Source organism: Erpetoichthys calabaricus, chromosome 1, assembly GCF_900747795.2.
Source record: "Erpetoichthys calabaricus chromosome 1, fErpCal1.3, whole genome shotgun sequence".
In the NCBI taxonomy this organism is placed as follows: Eukaryota; Metazoa; Chordata; class Cladistia; order Polypteriformes; family Polypteridae; genus Erpetoichthys; species Erpetoichthys calabaricus.
In genome coordinates, this window is record NC_041394.2 from 10599490 (window position 1) to 10621401 (window position 21912).

At 42.0% G+C, this 21912-nt stretch overlaps 1 protein-coding gene across 2 annotated transcripts in view; it reads left to right on the forward strand.

The window, feature by feature from the left end:
* LOC114647043 (THAP domain-containing protein 5-like) overlaps nt 1–17898 on the forward strand; it is a 40793-nt gene extending 22895 nt beyond the window's left edge. The window contains exons 4-5 of one of the 2 annotated variants that reach the window (XM_051934196.1): nt 5667–5853; nt 5973–6116. In XM_051934196.1, coding sequence (XP_051790156.1) covers nt 5667–5853; nt 5973–6101 — 316 coding nt within the window. In that variant the 3' untranslated portion in view covers nt 6102–6116. Of the gene's footprint in view, nt 1–5666; nt 5854–5972; nt 6117–16975 lie in introns of those variants that run through there. The other variant, XM_028795530.2, reaches the window with a different exon arrangement.
* Nucleotides 17899–21912: the final 4014 nt, after the last annotated feature.

The following is a 21912-nucleotide window of genomic DNA, read 5'->3' on the forward strand; positions in this document are numbered from 1 at the left end:
GCACGCCTTGAAAATGACTACGGTCAGACCTTGTCCAGTAAATATGAAATTAATTGCAAAGGTTTTCAGCAAGGGCTGATTGAAAAGTAATGAGACATTCTTTCTTTTTCCAAGTTGCGTTCTTCACGTTGAATATATTTTTCAAAGACCAGTAGATAGATAGATAGATAGATAGATAGATAGATAGATAGATAGATACTTTATTAATCCCAATGGGAAATTCACAGTAACAGACTGTTTTGCAGCATTGCTTTTAGTGATGCAGCTGTGGAGTTTTTCACTTCATTACTTCTAGTAGTTATTTTTTCAGGGTTTTTTTTTCTTCTTCCTCCTGTGTTGTTTCATTGCCAGTCCTCCCAAGCTTAATGCAAAATTCAATCACACACCTCTGCCATACTCTCACGGGAACATCGTCTTTATCCTCCATGACGAAACATACAAGGTGTTTCCACTGCTACAACAGAACTCCAGAGAATATGGTGGCCCAACTGCAGGTTCACATGCTTCGATGCATGGCATTCCCATATCTACCTCCATGAAAGAGAAATGGGGGCAGTCTCATTACTCTTCAATCAGTATTTTTATTTATTTTTTTATAATTTAGGCCATATTAATTGCCAATGACACATTGTCTCTTTGTGTAAATATGGTGGGTGTGTGTATGTGATACTGGTCCGTGTGATTGACTAGACAGCTGTCCAGTTCTGTTTTCAGCCTTTTGCCCAATCCTGGTGAGATAACCTTTGGTCCCCACAACCCTGAAATAGACTGAGAAGAATGTGGAACCCACCTGGTGAACTCAGTCCATTGAAGACTGCAGTGTCTGCACAGCCCTCGAACGCGCCTGAGTGCTACGCCACACATAAATTTTGTAACTTGTTTTTATTGCAATAATTTACAAAAATAAACCAGTATTTTAAAAGCAGTTAAGCCCATTCAGACCTGAATAAGTGTACTGTTTTGCCTCCAGCACAGCCTGAATCCTCCAAGGGCTTCCATACATGAGGATTCCCAAACATTCCTAGAGGATTTTGGGCCATGTATCTATCATGCAAGTCTTGTGTTTTTGTTTGTCTATCCATTTTATCCGAGATGTTCAAAGTTATTTGAGATTTGAGGACAGTACACTGTAGTAATTGTCGTTTATAATAAATCTCACCTGTCCCGATAATGGCGATACTGAGATTGAAGGGTCCTCACTCATTATTATTCTAACTTTGAGGACAGATAGTTATTTCTGTTACAGAAGAGAGCAATTGCCAGGTGAGGTAGTAATGCTGGACAGAGTGTCTCTGTACACTGTGTATGTGACAATAATGACCCTGTGACCCTATGTTGCTGTAACCAGTTTCAGATGACATGTGATTTGTGACTTGGTGCATTATCTGTACGAATGGTAGATTGTGGCCATAAAGGGATGGATGGCAACCAGAGCTTATGTACACTATGGCACTCAGATGATCCACAATACTAATAAAGGCTTAATTATCTACTAGGGATCTTAAAAATCCAAGAAATTTGGTAAATGTTTTTACACTATATGGCCAAATTTACAGTGTTCTTCATAATGTTTGGGACAAAGACGCATTTTTCCTTGATTTTTTCCCCTTCTGGTCCACAGTTTAAAAATACAAATTAAACAATTCAGATGTGACTAAAGTGTACATTGCGAACTTTCATTTAAGTGAATTTGCATTCATTTCAGTCACACAACACTTTTTCTCCATGGTCCCCACCAACTCCCCAAACCCCCCCATTTCAGGGCACCATAATATTGGGGACACAGCAATGGTAGGTCCATTAAAGCCGTCATGTAGCGCTGGCTTGCAATAACTGCTTGAAGTCTGCGATTCAGACATCTCCAGGTACTGAGGATCTTCACTGGTGATGCTCTGCCAAGCCTCTAATGCAGCCATCTTCAGATTTTGCTTGTTTCTGGGGCTTGTCCTCTTAAGTTTTCACTTTGGAATATGGAAGGCTTGCTTGATTGGATTTAAATTGGATGACTGGCTTGGCTATTCAAGAATTTTCCGTTTTTTTTTTTAGCTTTGACAGACTCCTGCAGTTCCTTACCCCCTCTACACTTTGCTCTTGCCATCTCTCTGGAGGTTCATCTTTGTCTCATCTGTTCACAAGACGTTCTTCAATCTTTGAAATCCTTTTCACAGACTGTTATCTGGCCATCCTGTTTTTGTGGTATGCATCTTGCAGTGTGTCCTGTCCATGAACTGTTCTGCAGATAGTCGTCTCTGACACATCCACATCTTCCTCTTAAAGAGTATTTCTGGTCTGGCAGACAGGAGTTTGGGGCTTTTTATTGACCATAGTGAGGATTCTTCTGTCAGCAGCAGTGGGAGGTCTTTCTTGACCTACCAGACCCTTTGGGATTACCAAGCTCACCAGTGCATTCATTGTTTGTTCTTCATGATACTCCAGACAGTTGATTTAGGTTATCCTAACATTTTACTTGATGTCTTGAATGTTCTCGTTTTTCAGCCTGATAATGCCTTCTTTGACTTTCATTGGCACAGCTCTTGTACTCATGTCGAACAATGGCAACTACAAACACTGAAGGGTAGAAGCAGGTCGATGTATCTTATGTAGCAATGAAACACACCTGAGGGATCACACACGCCATTGATGCCAATCATGGTGCCCTGAAATGGGAGGACCATGTAAAAAAGTGTTTTGTGAGCGAGATGTCCGCAAATCCTCTTAAATGAAAGTTTGCAGTCACCACTTTAATTATGTTTAAAGTGTTTGATTTGTGGAGCAGTGGTAAATCAAGAAAAAATGTCTTTTGTATAGTACAGTACACCATTAACATTTAACTTGCTTTTTCATTTATTGTTTCCTCTTCCTATAAAATATAATGCAAAACAGTACAAATTGGATAATAAAGGTATGATGAGGTGTTTAGCTGCTGTGTAGAGGTAATCTTTCTGTGATGTGACTTTTTCACTAATCTGACACTCCTCAGGTCCCAGTGGTGCCAGATTAGGGAAAGTCTACCTCTACTTTTTATGTTGTAATAAACCTTTAAAATTGGATCGAGTTTGGAAATGCAGCAATACATTTTTTCTTTTTTTGCCTTTTATATACTTTGGCTTTCTTGCCATTGATTTCGGGCTCAGGTCAAATGTCGCCCCGTTCTGGCTACCATATATTATAACAATAATAATAGCAAAAACAGCATGTCTGGCTCAGCATATTGCCACTGTGCAACCCACACTGGGAAAAGTTTATCAGTCATCAAGTGAATGAACATAAACTGCATGTCTGGTCAAAGGAGGTGTTAGCCTAGACATGCAGTATAACCATTTAAGCCTGTGAATTGTAATATTTACATTTAAATTTTCATATTGATTTAAACAGTCAAGTGAAGTGAGCGGCTGTTTCTGCCACACACTGCTTCTCCAGTTTAAAGCTTCAGCAATGTCACAGATTGTTTTAAAATAAAAATTATAATCACTGTAACATAAACTTGAACTGATGTCCATTTCACATTGCATGAGTTTTTTCATCAATTTTGAGCCACAGGCTTTATTCACATAATCTTTGCAAGTCGGAGGCCATAGGTTAAATACTCCCGTCTCACCAGTTGTGTAGTTGGACAAGTCTGCCTTTGTCTTAAGTCTTTGGGTGTTGACCCTGTGCATTTTGATCGAGCAGACAACCAATGAACTTACACCTACAAGTATAAAGTACAGTAATCCCTCACTATATAGCGCTTCGACTTTCGCGGCTTCACTCTATCGCGGATTTTATATGTAAGCATATAAATTTTTTGCTGGTTCGCGGATTTCTGCGGACAATGGGTCTTTTCATTTCTGGTACATGCTTCCTCAGTTGGTTTGCCCAGTTGATTTCATACAAAGGACGCTATTAGCAGATGGCTGAGAAGCTACCCAACTTACTTGTCTCTCTCTCTTGCTCTGACATTCTCTGCTCCTGACGGAGGGGGTGTGAGCAGGGGGGCTGTTCGCACACCTAGACGATACGGACACTCTTCTAAAAATGCTGAAAGATTACCTTCACGTTGCTCCCTTCTGTGGAGCTGCTTCGTGAAGCGACATGCTGCATGGTGCTTCGCATACTTAAAAGCTCAAAGGGCACGTATTGATTTTTGATTGTTTGTTTTTCTCTGTCTCTCTCTCTCTCTCTCTCTGACATTCTCTGCTCCTGACGGAGGGGGTGTGAGCTGCTGCCTTCCTTGCAACTGCTTTGTGCCGCAGTGCTTCACATACTTAAAAGCCAAACAGCCCTATTGATTTGTTTGCTTTTCTCTCTCTCTCTGACATTCTCTGCTCCTGACACACACTCCTTTGAAGAGGAAGATATGTTTGCATTCTTTTAATTGTGAGACGGAACTGTCATCTCTGTCTTGTCATGGAGCACAGTTTAAACTTTTGAAAAAGAGACAAATGTTTGTTTGCAGTGTTTGAATAAAGTTCCTGTCTCTCCACAACTTCCTGTGTTTCTGTGCAAATCTGTGACCCAAGCATGACAATATAAAAATAACCATATAAACATATGGTTTCTACTTCGCGGATTTTCACCTTTCGCGGGGGGTTCTGGAACGCAACCCCTGCGATCGAAGAGGGATTACTGTACAGTAATCCCTCCTCCATTGCGGGGGTTGCGTTCCAGAGCCACCCGCGAAATAAGAAAATCCGCGAAGTAGAAACCATATGTTTATATGGTTATTTTTATATTGTCATGCTTGGGTCACAGATTTGCGCAGAAACACAGGAGGTTGTAGAGAGACAGGAACGTTATTCAAACACTGCAAACAAACATTTGTCTCTTTTTCAAAAGTTTAAACTGTGCTCCATGACAAGACAGAGATGACAGTTCCATCTCACAATTAAAAGAATGCAAACATATCTTCCTCTTCAAAGGAGTGCACGTCAGGAGCAGAGACTGTCACAGAGATAGAGAGAAAAGAAAACAATTCAATAGGGCTGTTTGGCTTTTAAGTATGCGAAGCACCGCCGGTACAAAGCTGTTGAAGGCGGCAGCTCACACCCCCTCCGTCAGGAGCAGGGAGAGAGAGACAGAGAAAAACAAACAGTCAAAAATCAATACGTGCCCTTCGAGCTTTAAAGTATGCGAAGCACCGTGCAGCATGTTGCTTCACGAAGCAGCTGCACAGAAGGTAGCAACGTGAAGATAATCTTTAAGCATTTTTAGACGAGTGTCCGTATCTTCTAGGTGTGCGAACAGCCTCCCTGCTCAATCCCCCTAGGTCAGGATCAGAGAAAGTCAGCGCAAGAGAGAGAGAAAAGTAAGTTGGGTAGCTTCTCAGCCATCTGCCAATAGCGTCCCTTGTATGAAATCAACTGGGCAAACCAACTGAGGAAGCATGTACCAGAAATGAAAAGACCCATTGTCCGCAGAAATCCGCGAACCAGCAAAAAATCTGCGATATATATTTAAATATGCTTACATATAAAATCCGCGATAGAGCGAAGCGCGATATAGCGAGGGATCACTGTATATAAATGTAGCTACAAGGAATAAGGAATTGTCTATTTTTTGACCAGACAAACAGAAGAGAGCCTCGTCGTTGTGATATTGTGTGTTTTGTGTACCACGTCAGAATGTCTAATCTTGCCATTCGTTGTTTAGTGTACTGTAGTTTTAATTTTATCTGTTTGCTGCAGGTATCATAAGAATAACCTGAGCAAAGAAGAATTGGAAGCAGTCATTGTGGGCTTACAGAAGAAGGTTAAGATCCTTCAGCAGCGACACCGCCGGCAGGTAGAAAAGCTGGCAGCCATGGAGACCATTGTAAAGCAGCTGAAGAAGGAGAATCTCATTTCTGAGGAGAAGCTGAAAATGCTAGAAATGGTAAGAAATTTCTTCAGATGACTCTTTGGAAAGCTAAATTGTTAGGAGGGGATGTGTTCCTGATTTTCTTTGTAAAGTGCTCGACATTAAACAACACTTTAATTTTTCTTTCTTTATAGATTCAACAAAACAGGCAGAAACCTGAAAAGAAGGAACGTAAAGCTAAATTTACAAATGTAGTTCTGCTCGGTAGTGTTGGTTTGAGCGTAGTTTGCTTAGCTTTTCTCTTATTTGAGTTGTGTTTTTAGATACACTACTGGTCAAAAGTGTTAGATCACCTCAGTTAATCCAGTATTTCTTTACATTTAATCAGTTGAAATGCAATGAATGACCTAAAAGGGTGAAAAGGTAAGCCGTAAACTGCAAGATGTTTAAATTTTAAAGTTTAGGTTAGCAAAAAATTAAATATCAGAATATTACAAATGGGCCTTCTTCAGGGAACAACTAATAAGTTACAACCTACAGATATTCTGTAGCAATTCAAGTAAATGAAGGCTTGCAAGTTGAAGCAGACAGTTCTCACAAGTGTCCTAACTTCTGTTGAATACTTAAAGCCAAGCCTGTGTGTTTGTCTTAAAGCAAAGTTGGAACAGACTGTTACTACACCCTCTGAAGTACGACTTGGACAATATTCCAGTAATGGCAAGAAAATTGCAATTAACAAATGAAATGAGACAGAGCATTAGTACCCTTAGAAGTGTAGGCCTTTTGTTTAGAGAAATTGCAACGAAAATAAATGAAGTGCCACTGAGTGCGGTGGTGTCCTACACACTCCAAAGGCAATTAGAAATGGGATGGCATTCAGATAGGAAGAGATCTGGCAGAGCCAAAGCCACAAGCCAATCAGAAGACAAGTTTCTAAGGGTCACCAGCTTGTGTGATAGGCGCCTCACAGCACAACAAATTCAAGCACAGCTTAAAAGTGGTTGGGGAAAAAGAAAACAACAAGTCTCAGTTTCTACTGTGAAGAGGAGACTTTGTGCTGCACGTTTGACAGGGTGAGTGGCAGTAAGAAAGCCATTCCTTAAAGGACAAAATAGGGCCTTGAAATACCGAGTGTGGTTTACTGCCGACTGTAAGAAAGTCTTATGGACTGATGGTCAAAGTTTGAAATCGTCGATTCATCACGCAGGGTGTTTGTACGCCGTCAAGTTGATGAAAGGATGGTTCCTCAGTGTGTGACACCAGCTGTCAGACATGGAGGAGGATTGTGATAGTCTGAGGTTGTTTTTGGCTGGAGGCAGATTTGGTGATCAAAGGGTTACCTCAGTATGTTGCAGCACCACGCAATACCTTCTGGTCTGCAGCAAGTAGGTCAGTGGTTCACAATGACCCCAAACATACCTCCAGGCTGTGTCAGAACTCCATTAAAAGTACAAGAAGGTACACTTTAAAACATGCAATGGCTAGCACAGTCTCCAGACTTAAACCTCATTGAGTTAGTTTGAGGTAAGCTGGACAGAAGGGTGAAAGGAAAGCAACCGACACGTGCAACAGAATTGTGGGAACTTCTGCAACAGTGTTGGGAAGATCTTACTGACCGATAGAAAAAAATGCCACGTGTGTGTTTGGCTTGTTGTATCAGCAGAAGGTGGCTACTTTGATGAATCAAAAGTTTGAATAAAACTGTTTACACTTAATGATTGCTCGATTTCTTTTTTTTTTATATATATATATTTGCCATTGTTTATTTGTTCTATGCATTGATTTGATGAAACATTATGACATTAAACTGCGTGCATTTCCATAAAAACTGAGGTGTGTTAAAACTTTTGACCGGTAGTGTAGATAGTGCTTGTGTTGCAGTTTAACCGAACTTTAAAGGTTTGCATTTTAGTAAATGTTTAATGTGTGCCCCCCAGTTAATTACAAATTATGAACTGTGTCAGATTTTAAATTAGTACATATAGTGCTGGGCGATAAAATATCTTTTTTTTTTGGTTAAAAATATTTTTGATAAGGAAGATAAGCTTACAGGTGCTGGTCATAAAATTAGAATATCATGACAAAGTTGATTTATTTCAGTAATTCCATTCAAAAAGTGAAACTTGTATATTAGATTCATTCATTACACACAGACTGATGCATTTCAAATGTTTATTTCTTTTAATGTTGATGATTATAACTGACAACTAATGAAAGTCCTAAATTAATTATCTCTGGAAAATTAGAATATCAATTACGACCAATGCAAAAAAAAAGGATTTTTAGAAATGTTGGCCAACTGAAAGGTATGAACATGAAAAGTATGAGCATGTAAAGCACTCAATATTTAGTTGGGGCTCCTTTGGCCTGGATTACTGCAGCAATGCGGCGTGGCATGGAGTCGATCAGTCTGTGGCACTGCTCAGGTGTTATGAGAGCCCATGTTGCTCTGATAGTGGCCTTCAGCTCTTCTGAATTGTTGGGTCTGGCGTATTGCACCTTCCTCTTCACAATACCCCATAGATTTTTCTATGGGGTTAAGGTCAGGCGAGTTTGCTGGCCAATCAAGAACAGGGATACCATGGTCCTTAAACCAGATACTGGTAGCTTTGGCACTGTGTGCAGGTGCCAGGTCCTGTTGGAAAATGAAATCTGCATCTCCATAAAGTTCGTCAGCAGCAGGAAGCATGAAGTGCTCTAAAACTTCCTGGTAGACGGCTGCGTTGACCTTGGACCTCAGAAAACACAATGGACCAACACCATCACTGACTGTGGAAACTTTACACTGGACCTCACGCAACGTGGATTCTGTGCCTCTCCTCTCTTCCTCCAGACTCTGGGACCTTGATTTCCAAAGGAAATGCAAAATTTAGTTTCATCAGAAAGCAGCAGTCCAGTCCTTTTTGTCTTTAGCCCAGGCGAGACGCTTCTGACGCTGTCTCTTGTTCAAGAGTGGCTTGACACAAGGAATGCGACAGCTGAAACCCATGTCTTGCATACGTCTGTGCCTGGTGGTTCTTGAAGCACTGACTCCAGCTGCAGTCCACTCTTTGTGAATCTCCCCCACATTTTTGAATGGGTTTTGTTTCACAATCCTCTCCAGGGTGCGGTTATCGCTATTGCTTGTCCACTTTTTTCTACCACATCTTGTCCTTCCCTTCACCTCTCTATTAATGTGCTTGGACACAGAGCTCTGTGAACAGCCAGTCTCTTTAGCAATGACCTTTTGTGTCTCGCCCTCCTTGTGCAAGGTGTCAATGGTCGTCTTTTGGACAACCGTCAAGTCAGCAGTCTTCCCCATGATTGTGTAGCCTACAGAACTCGACTGAGAGACCATTTAAAGGCTTTTGCAGGAGTTTTGAGTTAATTAGCTGATTAGAGTGTGGCACCAGGTGTCTTCAATATTGAACCTTTTCACAATATTCTAATTTTCCAAGATACTGAATTTGTGACTTTCATTAGTTGTCAGTTATAATCATCAACATTAAAAGAAATAAACATTTGAAATGCATCAGTCTGTGTGTAATGAATGAATCTAATATACAAATTTCACTTTTTGAATGGAATTACTGAAATAAATCAACTTTGTCATGATATTCTAATTTTATGACCAGCACCTGTAGAGTATAAAATATTTTTCACCTGTCTTATTTATACAGTACTAGACAAGGCTTGTGGCCTGTCTTGGAGCATGTAGTCTTGGCGAAACACCAGAACAACAGCCACCCCCTCTGCACTTCGCTATGTCCTATGTCCCTGTGAATTAGACATGCGGTAATTATTAACAATGTGGCCCTGAATAGTGTGAGTAAATACATTGTGCGCAGATGTCTACCTGGTAAGTGAAGCCAAGGAGGAAAATGTGTTAGCTGCTGACAAAGAGATTATGTCAAAGAAACAATGCACATCATAGAGGCATTGATAGACACACTATAATTTGCTACTACCACTTATGTTCAGCTTGGGTATTGGAGCGATACATAGCACTTAATATACTCTACATTGACACAAAATGGAATTTACATAGTAAAGGGTTCCAAACTGCTGCTGCTTCCATGGAGGATCACACGACAGAAATGTCATAAAGATGTTCAAGGACGCCCTGTGATCCTGGGGCTTTGGGAGAACCACAGAGAGCAGAGCGAGCATTGTCAAGGCTGTGCCACAGAAAAAGTGGGCTTCCTGCAATGCTTTAGACATATAAAATATTTTTATGCTTATTCATATTTATTTTTTTGCTTGGCTGCCTGTATCCAAAGCAGCTTGCAGCAATTGAGATGGATTTGGTTACATTCCTATTGTTTCCATTTGAAGCAGTGGCAGTTTCAGTTACTTGCTCAGTTACACACAGTATCAGAAGCGAGGTTTGAACCCACTATCTCAGGATCTGATCTGCAAAGAGTTGACCACAATCCTGCCCAGATGACATGCTGCCTTCAGTTACACCCTGGGAGCATTTTTCAGTTATCTCCACCTGGTGATTCCCCAAAATAAAGCCCGTTTATTCAAAAAAAATTAAGGCCAGGCAGTCAATTTTTTCACCAAACCAGGTGGATAACTTTTCAAAAGTGATAAAATCTGTGTTTGTGTGAAATTTAAACAGTCCTATAAGTAGAAAATTTTGGGTTGCGTGTAAAATGAGTGGTCACATTTTCAAATTTTTGCTTTCTGATACAGTATTTCTCATGTACAAGCAATGCCAGATCAGTTTTTTTCACCTAGGGAGGTGTTCCTAGACATCCCAACAGTACCTGTCTAAAGTTTCATGTTGATAACGCAAAGAAATAAATAGTTGCAGCATTTGACACCAAGGGTCCCTCTACCCAATCCAAAACCTCTCAAAACAAGGATCAAGGTTCAGATCAATTTTATTGCGCAAAAAAGTGTTCTGTAAAATCAGTATTAAAAGCATTAGTCCTGAGTGTCACTTGGGCAACTGTACAGACGCGTCTTGCGTAAGTGTTCGACCCGGGGATTACTTGGCCTGTAAAAGTGCCAACAGCGTTGGTGCCGAGCTTTGCTCGAGAAATGATATAATCGCGTCTTGTGTAAGTGACAGGCTGGAGTGTTACCCAAGAAACGGTACAGACACATCTTCTCTTAGCCTCATAATGGCATCTTGTAAGAAACGTCTTTCAGCAGCCTGGGTGTTGCACTCTCTTGACAAACAGCGATGACAAAGTGAATCTGTTACCAGATTGAAACGTACAGTACAGTGAAATTGATTCTGATGAATCTGAAAGTGACGCTCATGTGTGACGATGCGGGTTCGGCTCCTTGCTCCCACCTTCTGTTAGGGAGCCCTTGAACCCAACACCGTCGGTAATGTCACCGATGAGCTAGACAGTGAGGCAATAACAATTGAGCAAGGGGATGATGTATAAAAGTGCTAAGTGCTTTTATTCAAACAGAACAAAACAGTGTTCAAAATAAAGTGCTGTGCAGTTCAAATGTCTTCACTAAATAAATAATCCATAAAAAAGCAAGTGAAAAACCAAACGAACAAACGTGGAGGTTAAAATCCATTAGGAAAACTCTTTTAAAAACCACGAGGTAAAATAGTATAGGAAGCAACAATGTTAAAACCAAAAAGCCCGGTGTCTTCTGTTTAGCCCGGCGGCTCCCCTGCTACACCCATCTGGGCTGTTCTACAGGAGAGTCGCCTACTTGCAGGATCAGCTGCCCTTCAATCAGGTCCGGTAGCCCTCCGACCCTTGGCTTTGTCAGACTCCCAAACGGACCAAGACTTTGGACCATTCCCCAGCAGCCAAGGCGCTAACACTGAGGCTACACCAGTCCAAAGCCTCATCGACTCCCGCTGCCTTCTATGGTCAGTCGACTTCTCCACTGGTCACTCCGGCTCCTAAATCGCTCAGCTGGAGTGACTACTTTCTCAGCCCCACTGAGTGTCGGCCAAACACTCCCCTCGTGGGCTCTCCTCCCAGCTGCCTGCTTTCTCCCTCACTCGTTCTCCTTCTTCCTCACACCGGCACTCTCCACTTGCTTCCTGTCTTCTCCTACTACCTCCCGTTCTCTCTTTCCTTCTTTTCTTTTTCTCTCTTACTTCTTTCTCCCCCTTTAACTGGCTCGCACTTCTCTATATAGGCAGAGAGGACATGGCAGCTGCAGCCCATTAGCCACAGGAACGATCTCGGAAGTGGGCAGTCTCTCACCTGTGCACTTAGGTGAGAAATGCCCACACCGCAGATCGCCCTGCGGCTCACTACAGTCACCACGCCCCCTCGCTAAGCCACGAGCGCGGCGATTATTTAAAAACGAACTGGCCTTTGCTGGAGAGCTGTGGACCCATAACACCACATCATGTCAATTGTACATGTGCAGTGTGCTGTTCAAAAGCTGATCAGTCTGGAAAGGAAATCCACAAGGACTGACACTGCTATTGTCACGACTGTGATGTTGGATTGTGTATTCCACCGTGCTTCAAGATATATCACACAATCAACAGTATATACGGTATTAGCATTATTTTTATTATTTGTATCATTGTTATACTTTGTACACTTCTGACTTTGTACTTTTAGTGTTTTGCACATTTTAGAGTAGAAAGATCAGATTTAATAAATATGTAATTTTTCAAGCCACAAAATGCAGCACCTTTTACATGTTTTTTCAAGAAAAAATGTGATGCTAAGGAGGTTAAGAGATACTGAGAAAGGCAAGAATGCAATAAATGAAGACTTATTTGGGTGTTATGGCCATGGAGAATGCCTTGACAGATGTGCTCTTGGTGTTTTCATTCTACCCTAAAGCACACAGTTTCGCTGTGCAGTTTTGCTGTTTTCAATTCTGTTCGTTACTTGACTTTTCCATCTCCCACAGCCTTCTGGTTTTAACCCTTTCTTCTTTTTGCCGAGCCTCTCTCCTGTGAAATCCACAGGTTGTGGGGAGGCCAGTGAGCTCAGCCCTCAGTTTCTTTCAGTGGTTTTAATTTGGATAGTCCAGTGGCCACTGACCTTTTGTACTGGCCAGTGCCAAAAACAAATGCTCAGTCGGCCACTAAAGAGTTCCCCTTGAAGCTTCAAAAGCCACTGGTACTGTCCCACTTCAAGTACTTGGGAGTCTGCATGCACCACAGCAGCTCTTCAAATTTACTAAACAGGCTGCCTTCACTCAACTTCAGCGCACTCTTGCTAAACAACATTAGCTCACGTCTCCTGCTGTGAATAGGAGTGCCCGGTAGCCGTTTCGTTAGGTGCCCGAGATTTAAAAAACGTAAAAAGTTACAGCTGGAGTTTGGCACTTTGAGAAAATTTTGCAAATGTTTGGTGCCAGTTGATGATGTTTATTTATATCGACAATGCATTCAGTAATATCATCGACCATCTGCTCAGCAGTAACTGGTGCTGTAAAATGTTAACCATTAAAGAAAGATAAGCTGCAGTCTCTGCCTTTTTTTTTTTATTCATTTTTGTTCATTCGGTTATGTTACATAAAATAAGATATCAGAAAGACAAACATCTTTTCTGTTTGTGAGGTCCAAAGCACCAGTCTTCCTTATTTCTTGTTACTGCATAATTTGAATTATACTCTGGATGAGCATTCATTGGTTGTCGGCTCTCATGTGTCTAAAGACAAAATCAGGCCTGTTTTTCATTTGTTTTTGTCCAGCGAATCATCAACTAATTGGACTGATTAGCTGGGCATGTTGCATTACATAACTGGCTTCACTTAGCTCATTGCTAAAATTATGGAAATGAAGGCTGTGGCTAAAACTCTCTGGAAAGGTTGTCAAATGTGACCTGGCCTTAAGAATTTTTTAATTGGGGGGGGGGATTCATTTTTATTTTTAGTTTTTTGTTGGAAAACGAGAAATATTGCTCCCTAAAGCATCATCCACACTTTCTTTCTGCTGCATAATCTGTGCACTCCATTCCACACCCGCTAATTTATGTTTTTGTGTGTAACATCACTGTGTAGAAGTTTGTACATCTGTCTATCTATCTATCTATCTATCTATCTATCTATCTATCTATCTATCTATCTATCTATCTATCTATCTATCTATCTATCATATAGTGCCTTTCACATCTCTATCTATCTATCTATCTATCTATCTATCTATCTATCTATCTATCTATCTATCTATCTATCTATCTATCTATCTATCTATCTATCTATCTATCTATCTATCTATCATATAGTGCCTTTCACATCTCTATCTATCTATCTATCTATCTATCTATCTATCTATCTATCTATCTATCTATCTATCTATCTATCTATCTATCTATCTATCTATCTATCTATATAGTGCCTTTCATATCTATCTATCTATCTATCTATCTATCTATCTATCTATCTATCTATCTATCTATCTATCTATCTATCTATCTATCTATCTATCTATCTATCTATCTATCTATCTATCTATCTATCTATCTATCTATCTATCTATCTATCTATCTATCTATCTATCTATCTATCTATCTATCTATCTATCTATCTATCTATCTATAACTACACTAAACCTGACTTAAATGACAGCCAGATGCTTGTGTAATCAATGTTTTAGATAGAAACCAAATGCCTTGTTTCTTATGTCATCGTCTTCTTCCTCATCAGCTTTTTCCAATTCTTTATGGGATCAATGTGCTTGATCAACCTTCTCCATACAGCTCAGCTCAGCCCTGCACCTCCTCCCCAGTCAGACCCTTTTCCTTCAGGATTTTATTTTGTTTTATCCATTCACCTCTGCTTTGGCCACCCTCACATTCTCTTCCCCTGGACTTCCATTCCTATTACTCTTTTGCTCACATCTTCGTTGTCTCTTCTTACCACATGTCTTTACTATCTCATCAAAACTTTCCTAGATTCGTCTACCACTTTTGTTTCTTTCATACATCCATCTCAACATTCTCATTTTTGCCATTTCCAACTTCTTTACTGCCCAGAACTCAGCTTCATATATCATTGCTGGTCGTATCTCTGTCTTACCAACCTCACCTTTAACCTTCACCTTAATTATTCGATGACACAATACTCCTGATACCTTCTTTCGGTTGTTCCTTCCATACTAAACCCTATGGGTTATCTCTGTCTCTAATTATCCATCTCAGGCTACCACTGATCCTAGATATTGAAACTTTTCCACTCTGGTCAATAGCTCTCCCTGCAGACTAAAGTGTTAGTCCTGATCATCATTAAACCTCACATATCTGTTAGTTGTCTTCTTCCTATTTATCTTCAGTCTTCTATCTTCCAAAGCCCTTCATTCTTCCAGCTTCCTCTCCTCCTCCTCTTTTCTGGTGCTACACAAACCTGTGCAGTTCATGGTCAGGTGCTAGACACACTGAGCACGATAACTGTTAGTCTTCAACTAGGTACTGAGTTATGGCTTTGTGTATTGTATGTGCACGGGGAGCCCACCAAAACAGTACTTCTGAGCTGGGATTTTCTTATTAAGTATCATGCCCTTTTGGACATTAATGAAGGTCATCTACAACTGTGGGACATTAATAATCCCCTCTTGCATGGCAAAGCCCTAATTCCTATCTGCAGTAATACAGTGGATCCTTGGATTGTGAGCATAATTTGTTCCGGAAACATGCTTGTAATCCGAAGCACTCGTATATCAAAGCGAATTTCCCCATAAGAAATAATGGAAACTGAGATGATTCGTTCTACAACCCAAAACTATTCATATAGAAATGATTAATACAAAATATAAAGTAAAAATATATAAAACAAATTAACCTGCACTTTACCTTTTTAAAGAATCGTGTCTGGTGTGACAGAGACAAGAGAGAGGAGGAGGAGGAGGAGGGTTATTGTGTAGGACGACTTTCACTCTAACAGAATCCCTGCTATCTGTTGGCTCACTGGAATCTTCCTCTTTATTTGCGACTTTAACAAGGGACCTGTCCAATGACAGTTGCTTTTTCCTGAAGAGTCACTACACTTGGACACAAAGAAAAAAAATGCTTTATGCATTGTAAGGTTTCTAAATTCTTTTGGGATTCCACCCAACAGGACGACCCACAGAAGAGCGTCCCGAAGCAACCGCAGACTCCCAGCGCTGTAGCAGTTCGCCGTAAAAGCGAATCCGAAAAGATCGCGGATATGCTGTAAGTGCCATCGTCAATGGGTGATGCAAGGAACATTATAAATGCAGGGCACAGTATTACTTGGCCACTAACCTGGCCATGACTGCTGTGTCTGTGTATAGGAGAGGGGTAGATCACACTACAATAAATAACCATGCTGTTCCTGTTTCACGCTGAATAAAGCTGGTGTTGCTATATGAGTGAGGCACGCCAACTGAGACCGAGAATGGGAGATGATTACCCGCAATCCCACAGCGAGAGAGAGAGAAGAACCATCAGCTCAGTTGTGATCATGTGACGCTCCACAGACAAAGCGTATACTTACTACTCGTATTGCAAGACCTCTCTCATTTATCAAGTTAAAATTCATTAACCAAGTTACTCGCAATCCAAGGTTTTACTGTATGTCTGTTACCACTGCCGTGACTCTTTTCTCCTCTTAGTAAGGCAGTGGTGCAAATTAAGGTGTACCCCCCAGGCCCTGCCATTCGACCACAGTGCAGCTTTGTTGGCTATCTGGAGCTGAATCTTCCTGACTTGTGTTAAGTGGTGGGCCCCTCTGTGATGAATGGACTGATTAGCCCACAAACTCACCTGGGGCACTGGTTTTTTTTTTTTTTATACCCCCATCTCAACACACCCATAACCGGATTGAAGTGATCAGAACTTCAAGACCACCCCTGGTGCAGACCTCCTCTATCTGGGTTCTTCTCTGTTAGCCCGGCACTACTTTTAACTCCAGTCCTCGCTCCCTCCTACATATCCAGGATGGTACACATCTCACTGGAAGCAAATGCAATTTATTTGGCAAAATCTTTTGGTGAAGTTCTGAGTTTTGCTGAAAATTTACATTTTGTGTGAATCCTTTCGCTCCTACTAAGTGTGGGTGGATCTATGGGTCGGCTGTCCAGGGCTGTTTTCTGCCTTCTGCTTAGCTCAGGCCCCATGCCACTCTGAAAAGGACTAAGATGGTTTGAGAAATAGAAGCATAGTTTGAAGAAACCAGTTCAAATTTCATGTCTTAACCCAATTTCTGCAAGTTTTGCACATTTTGTTGCTTTATTTTTGTATATTTGGTTCATTTAACAGGTTGAAAAAGAGAACTTATTACTGGACTTCTCTTTCTTTTACAGGCTTATCTTCAGGCCCATGGCATGGTGACCGAAACTGGAGATGCTCTGGCAATCATCTGTGAGGATGACAAAACAACTTACCTGTACGCTGTGCCACAATCGGATGAAGACGAGGAAAATGTGATTAACATGAGTGATGAACAGTTAATCAGCCTGAGCCAAGATCAGTCCATCTAAAATGAAATTTTGTACGTGAAATAATGCAGGCCATTTTCCCTAATTGTTCCACTAAAAGCCATGTGATGGCCTCTGCTTTAAACGGCCTTGTTCTTCCCATTTAGCAACTGTGGCATTCAAGAGGCATTAGTTGATGCTTGATTCAAAATGAAAAGTAGAAAATGAACTGGGGAAGAATCATGTTAAGAAATGAGCAGGAAACATTCCAGAATTTGCTTAGCTGGCCTATGTTTTTGTGTTTGTATTCTCCGTACACACTGGTCCCCTGTGAACAGAATACATGCTTATGTGTTCAGTCATTTTAAAAAATATATACAGTACACTGCAGGGTATTTTAGCTGGGGGCTGCTGTACCTGCCAAAGATTGTGTGTCGTAGATTTGCACTGGATCCTTCTCCACTTTACACTGTGGCATTCCTTGAGAGCTCTGGGGTTGCCTTCTTGCTGTCACTGAATGGACAGATGGTTCAGTAAATCCTGCAGAGCTGGAACATATTAAAAAAAAACATTTGACACTAACATAAATGGGCTGTGATGTCTGCTGCAGAAGTTATTGGAGGCTGCCATCATCTACTGTAGGTGTGTGTTAATGTTGTGGTTTACTATTGGGGCGTAGCAAACAACAGCTTTGTACTGATGGGATTTGCTTGTCTGGCTGTGGAGGTCAAAGCCATGGCTGATGTTTTTTTTTTTTTTCTTGTTAGTCCATAAGGTATAAAAGCACTGTGCAAAACATTTAGGCTCGGCATTTGTGAGAAGCTGCTAACTGATAATGGTGAATAGTTTTTATAAATAAATAAATGCCCTAGAAATTGTAGTAAACAGAGGGAAAAAAATGTCAGTCATTTTCTAACCTGCTTAATCCAAACCAAGGTCACGGGTTACTGGAGTCTTTCCCAGCTAGCAGAAGAGCGCAAGGCAGGAACAAACCCTGGGCAGGGCACCAGTCCTTCAGAGATTGAACACACACACTAGGGCCAATTTAGTGTCATATATTAACCTAACCTGGGGTGGCACGGTAGCGCTGCTGCCTTGCAGTAAAGAGACTTGGGTTTGCTTCCTGGGTCATCCCTGTGTGGAGTTTGCATGCTCTACCCGTGTCTGCGTGGGTTTTCTCCGGGTGCTCCATTTTCCTCCCACAGTCCAAAGACATGCAGGTTAGGTGCATTGGCAATCCTAACTTGTCCCTAGTGTGTGTGTGTGTGTGTGTGTGCGTGCGTGCGTGCGCGCGCGCGCGTGTGTGTGCCCTGCCCGGGATTTGTTCCTGCCTTGTGCCCTGTGCTGGCTGGGATTGGCTCCAGCAGACCCCTATGACCCAGTGTTAGGATATAGCAGGTTGAATAATGAATGGATATTCACCTAACTTCCATTTTATGGACAGTGTGAGGTAACTGGAGCACCTGGAAGAAACCCATACAGACACTGGGAAAACGTGCAAACTCCATGCAGGGAGGACCTGAAGTAAAAAAAATATATAAGTGTAATATCAGTGATATTTAGTGTGGCCACTCATTGCCTTCTCTTAGGTCTGTTATGCAGTTTCTGATGGTCCCCACCTTCTTGGTGATTTCAGTGCAGATTTTGTCTGCCTGACTTGCAGTTTCCAGTCTCGTAGAACCAGGTGTAATTCTGAAATGAGACTACACGTCCGAGGGCACCCCTTTTAAAAACAGTCTTGTGAATTGCAATGAAATCCTACTCTGCACAGGCTCCACCCACAGAGCTTTGTCCCCAAACACCCGACCCAGCAGCCTCTGCTGGAGCTTCAGGGAGAGAGCAAACGATCCTGAACAGAGAGAGGACTTGATGCTGAGAGAAAATAAAAAGCTAAAACTGCTGTTATCCATTTAGGTGCTTGAATAGTGCAAGGTAACTTAAGCGTAATGTGGGCCGGGATGGTGGAGGCAGACAGACAAGACACACACACAGACCGCCATAACTACTTGGTGCCACATGTTTGAGAAGTCCCTCTGTCTGCTATAATGTCTTTGTTATTTTAACTAATATTTCAGTATATGACATAACAGCAAATACAGTTTAGATTAGCATTATGGCCTGTGGTTATATTCTGTCATGGCATGTTTGTATTTCCTATTCGACAGTAACAAGGGGGCTCCGCCCCCTGCTTGCTTCGCTCGCCTACCCCCGGCGTTGGGTATCCTGAAATACATTAGTCGAGCTCGTTCGTTTTGGAGCCGTGCCCGCTTTGCCCGCGGCATGTCAGACACGCGTTGTAGGCACCTGCGTTCATTGATTGTATTCATGCGGGCGCGTGTTTGTATATCCGTCAGTCGAGCTCGTTCGTTTTGAACCCGTGCCTGCTTTGCTTCCGCAGTTTTAGACGTGCGTTGTAGGTGCTTGCGTTCATTGATCTTATCCAGGTGGGCTCATGTTTGTATTGTTGAGCTGTATTGTGTTTGAATTTGGTGCAACGTGTTCAGCTGTTTGTACAATCCCAAGCAGCACATTATTCCTAACTTCACTCCGCAGTAGTGCCACTCACAATATGGCGGTGACGCCTGCGCCTTCACTCCGCAGTAGCGCCACTCACAATATGGCAGTGTGTGGACCTGTGGGGCCTCCGTAGCCTCTTCCATTTGAATCTGGGCTAAAGCGCAGAATCCTCTTTTTTGTGTGGCTGTGCCATTAGTTGTTAGCTATGGGCGCGTTGTTGCTTCATTTCTCATTCACGTCAGTTGAGCTTTCGTTTTTGGGCCGTGACTCCTTCTTGCGCGGTGGATATGACTTCGCTTGCGGTTTATGAGACGTGCGCTGTACGCACCTGCGCAGTACGTCTCATGGTCCCATCGCCGTGTACCTGCGTCCATGCCATCCGGTTTACCATTCTCGGTTAGTAATATGGATGTTAACTTCCTTTTGTTACTAATTTACTAAATACTAATAGGCAGAGTGATGGCTCTGAGGCTAGGGATCTGCACTGGCAATCGGAAGGTTGCCAGTTTGAATCCTGTAAATGCCAATAGGGACTTTGCTCTGTTCGGCCCTTGAGCAAGGCCCTTAACCTGCGATTGCTGAGCGCTTTAAGTAGTGAGAAAAGTGCTATATAAATGCAAAGAATTATTATTATTATTAATTTAGATGTGCAGTCAGAAGGTGCATGTTGACCAGCCTGCTCTGTACTTTCATTGTGTTGTTAGGCCGATTTGGGTTGTTTCGAGTCTTAAAATCTGCATTTCAGGTGGCTTTGTCATCAGCTCTCTTAACAGCAGGCCTCTTGTGTGTGACACACCGTTTACTTGAAATGCATATTTTGCAGTTCATATTTTCACGAACCTATACAGTATCTGCCAATTCTTTCAAACGTACATCAGCTCCTACGCTGAAAAACAGACAGCACTCACGGCACCTGCAACAACAAATTGTTCACTTTTACCACTCGTCCATTGATGCCGTTGAATTCCACTGGATAATCCGATGCTACAGAAAGTTTTTTTGGGGTGACTTTTTGACTCTAGTGGGCAGTTCATTGTTAACAGAAGCTTGCTGTCTGTTGGATCAGGCTAACTTGAGAACCTTTCATCTTTTCATTTCAAAATTTACTGGCCCTACTTCAAGTGAGATTTCATGAGGCATTCGATTGGTTTAGACATGTGACACTCGGCGAGCCGTCTAACTGATCCCACCCACTTTTAAGCACAATTCATGGTGGGCTCCAGACCGTCAATGAGATTATGTAATCCCAGAGAAAACTTAAGGGGACAAGCCACTGAAACAAGCAGGAGCTGAAGATGGCTGCATTAGAGGCTTGGCAGAGCATCACCAGAGAAGACCCTCGGCACCTGCTGATGTCTATGAATGGCAGACTTCAAGCAGTCATTGCATGTGAGGGAGTTGTGACAAAGTCCTAAATATGACTGGCGGCTTTAATAGACCCGCCATTGCTGTGTTCAAAACATTATGATGCCCTGAAATGAGGAGACCACGTAGAAAAAGTGTTGTGGGACCAAAATGTGTGCAGATGCCGTTAAATGAAAGTCGGCAGTGTGCACTTTAATCACAAGGTCTCAATTGTTTGATTTGTAATTGTAAACTGTGGAGCAGAGGGGGAAATCAAGAAGCAAATGTGTCTGTCCCAAACATTATGGTAGACACTGCCAAGTGTTACCCAAATCCATGTACCATTCTCCAGCCCTTTGGGAAGCAAGCTGCCTTCTGTTGGAGTGAAAACGTTCAAATTTGAACTCTTTAGTCCAGAGCACCTGCCGCCATTTTTCTCCACCCCAATATTTATGTCACGGTGTGGTTTTATGTATTTGGTATCATATCCAGCTCCTAAGGAATGGCTGTTCGGTTGCAATGCTTCCATTTTTGGTAAGACTCCTTTGGGTGGTTGATGGCTGTACTGGGGTCCCAGTCTTCTGATTCTGAAGGGACATCGGCTTGATGTATTTCTCATTTGTTGCACTCCGTTTCTGTGGCCGTCGCCTGTGTTTGCAGTTCTCGGACCTTGCCCTGCTCTGTGGTAGAAGAGCTTGGACAGCACATCTGGAAACACCCGTCTGCTTGGTAGAGACGTCACTGATGCAGGATGTGCCCCGTGTGTCGTGTCACTGTGCTCACTTTTGCCATGATGGAAGCTGTTTAAGTCTGAGTGCCACATCTGTTGTGTATGGTTGTTCCCTGCTCAGTTTTTTCCCCTGTACATCTGCTGTGTCTGTTTCATTTCATCACTTTGGTTCAACCTGTACAAGAATGGTATTGATAAGGAGCATCTTCACCAAGTACTCCAACTAATAACT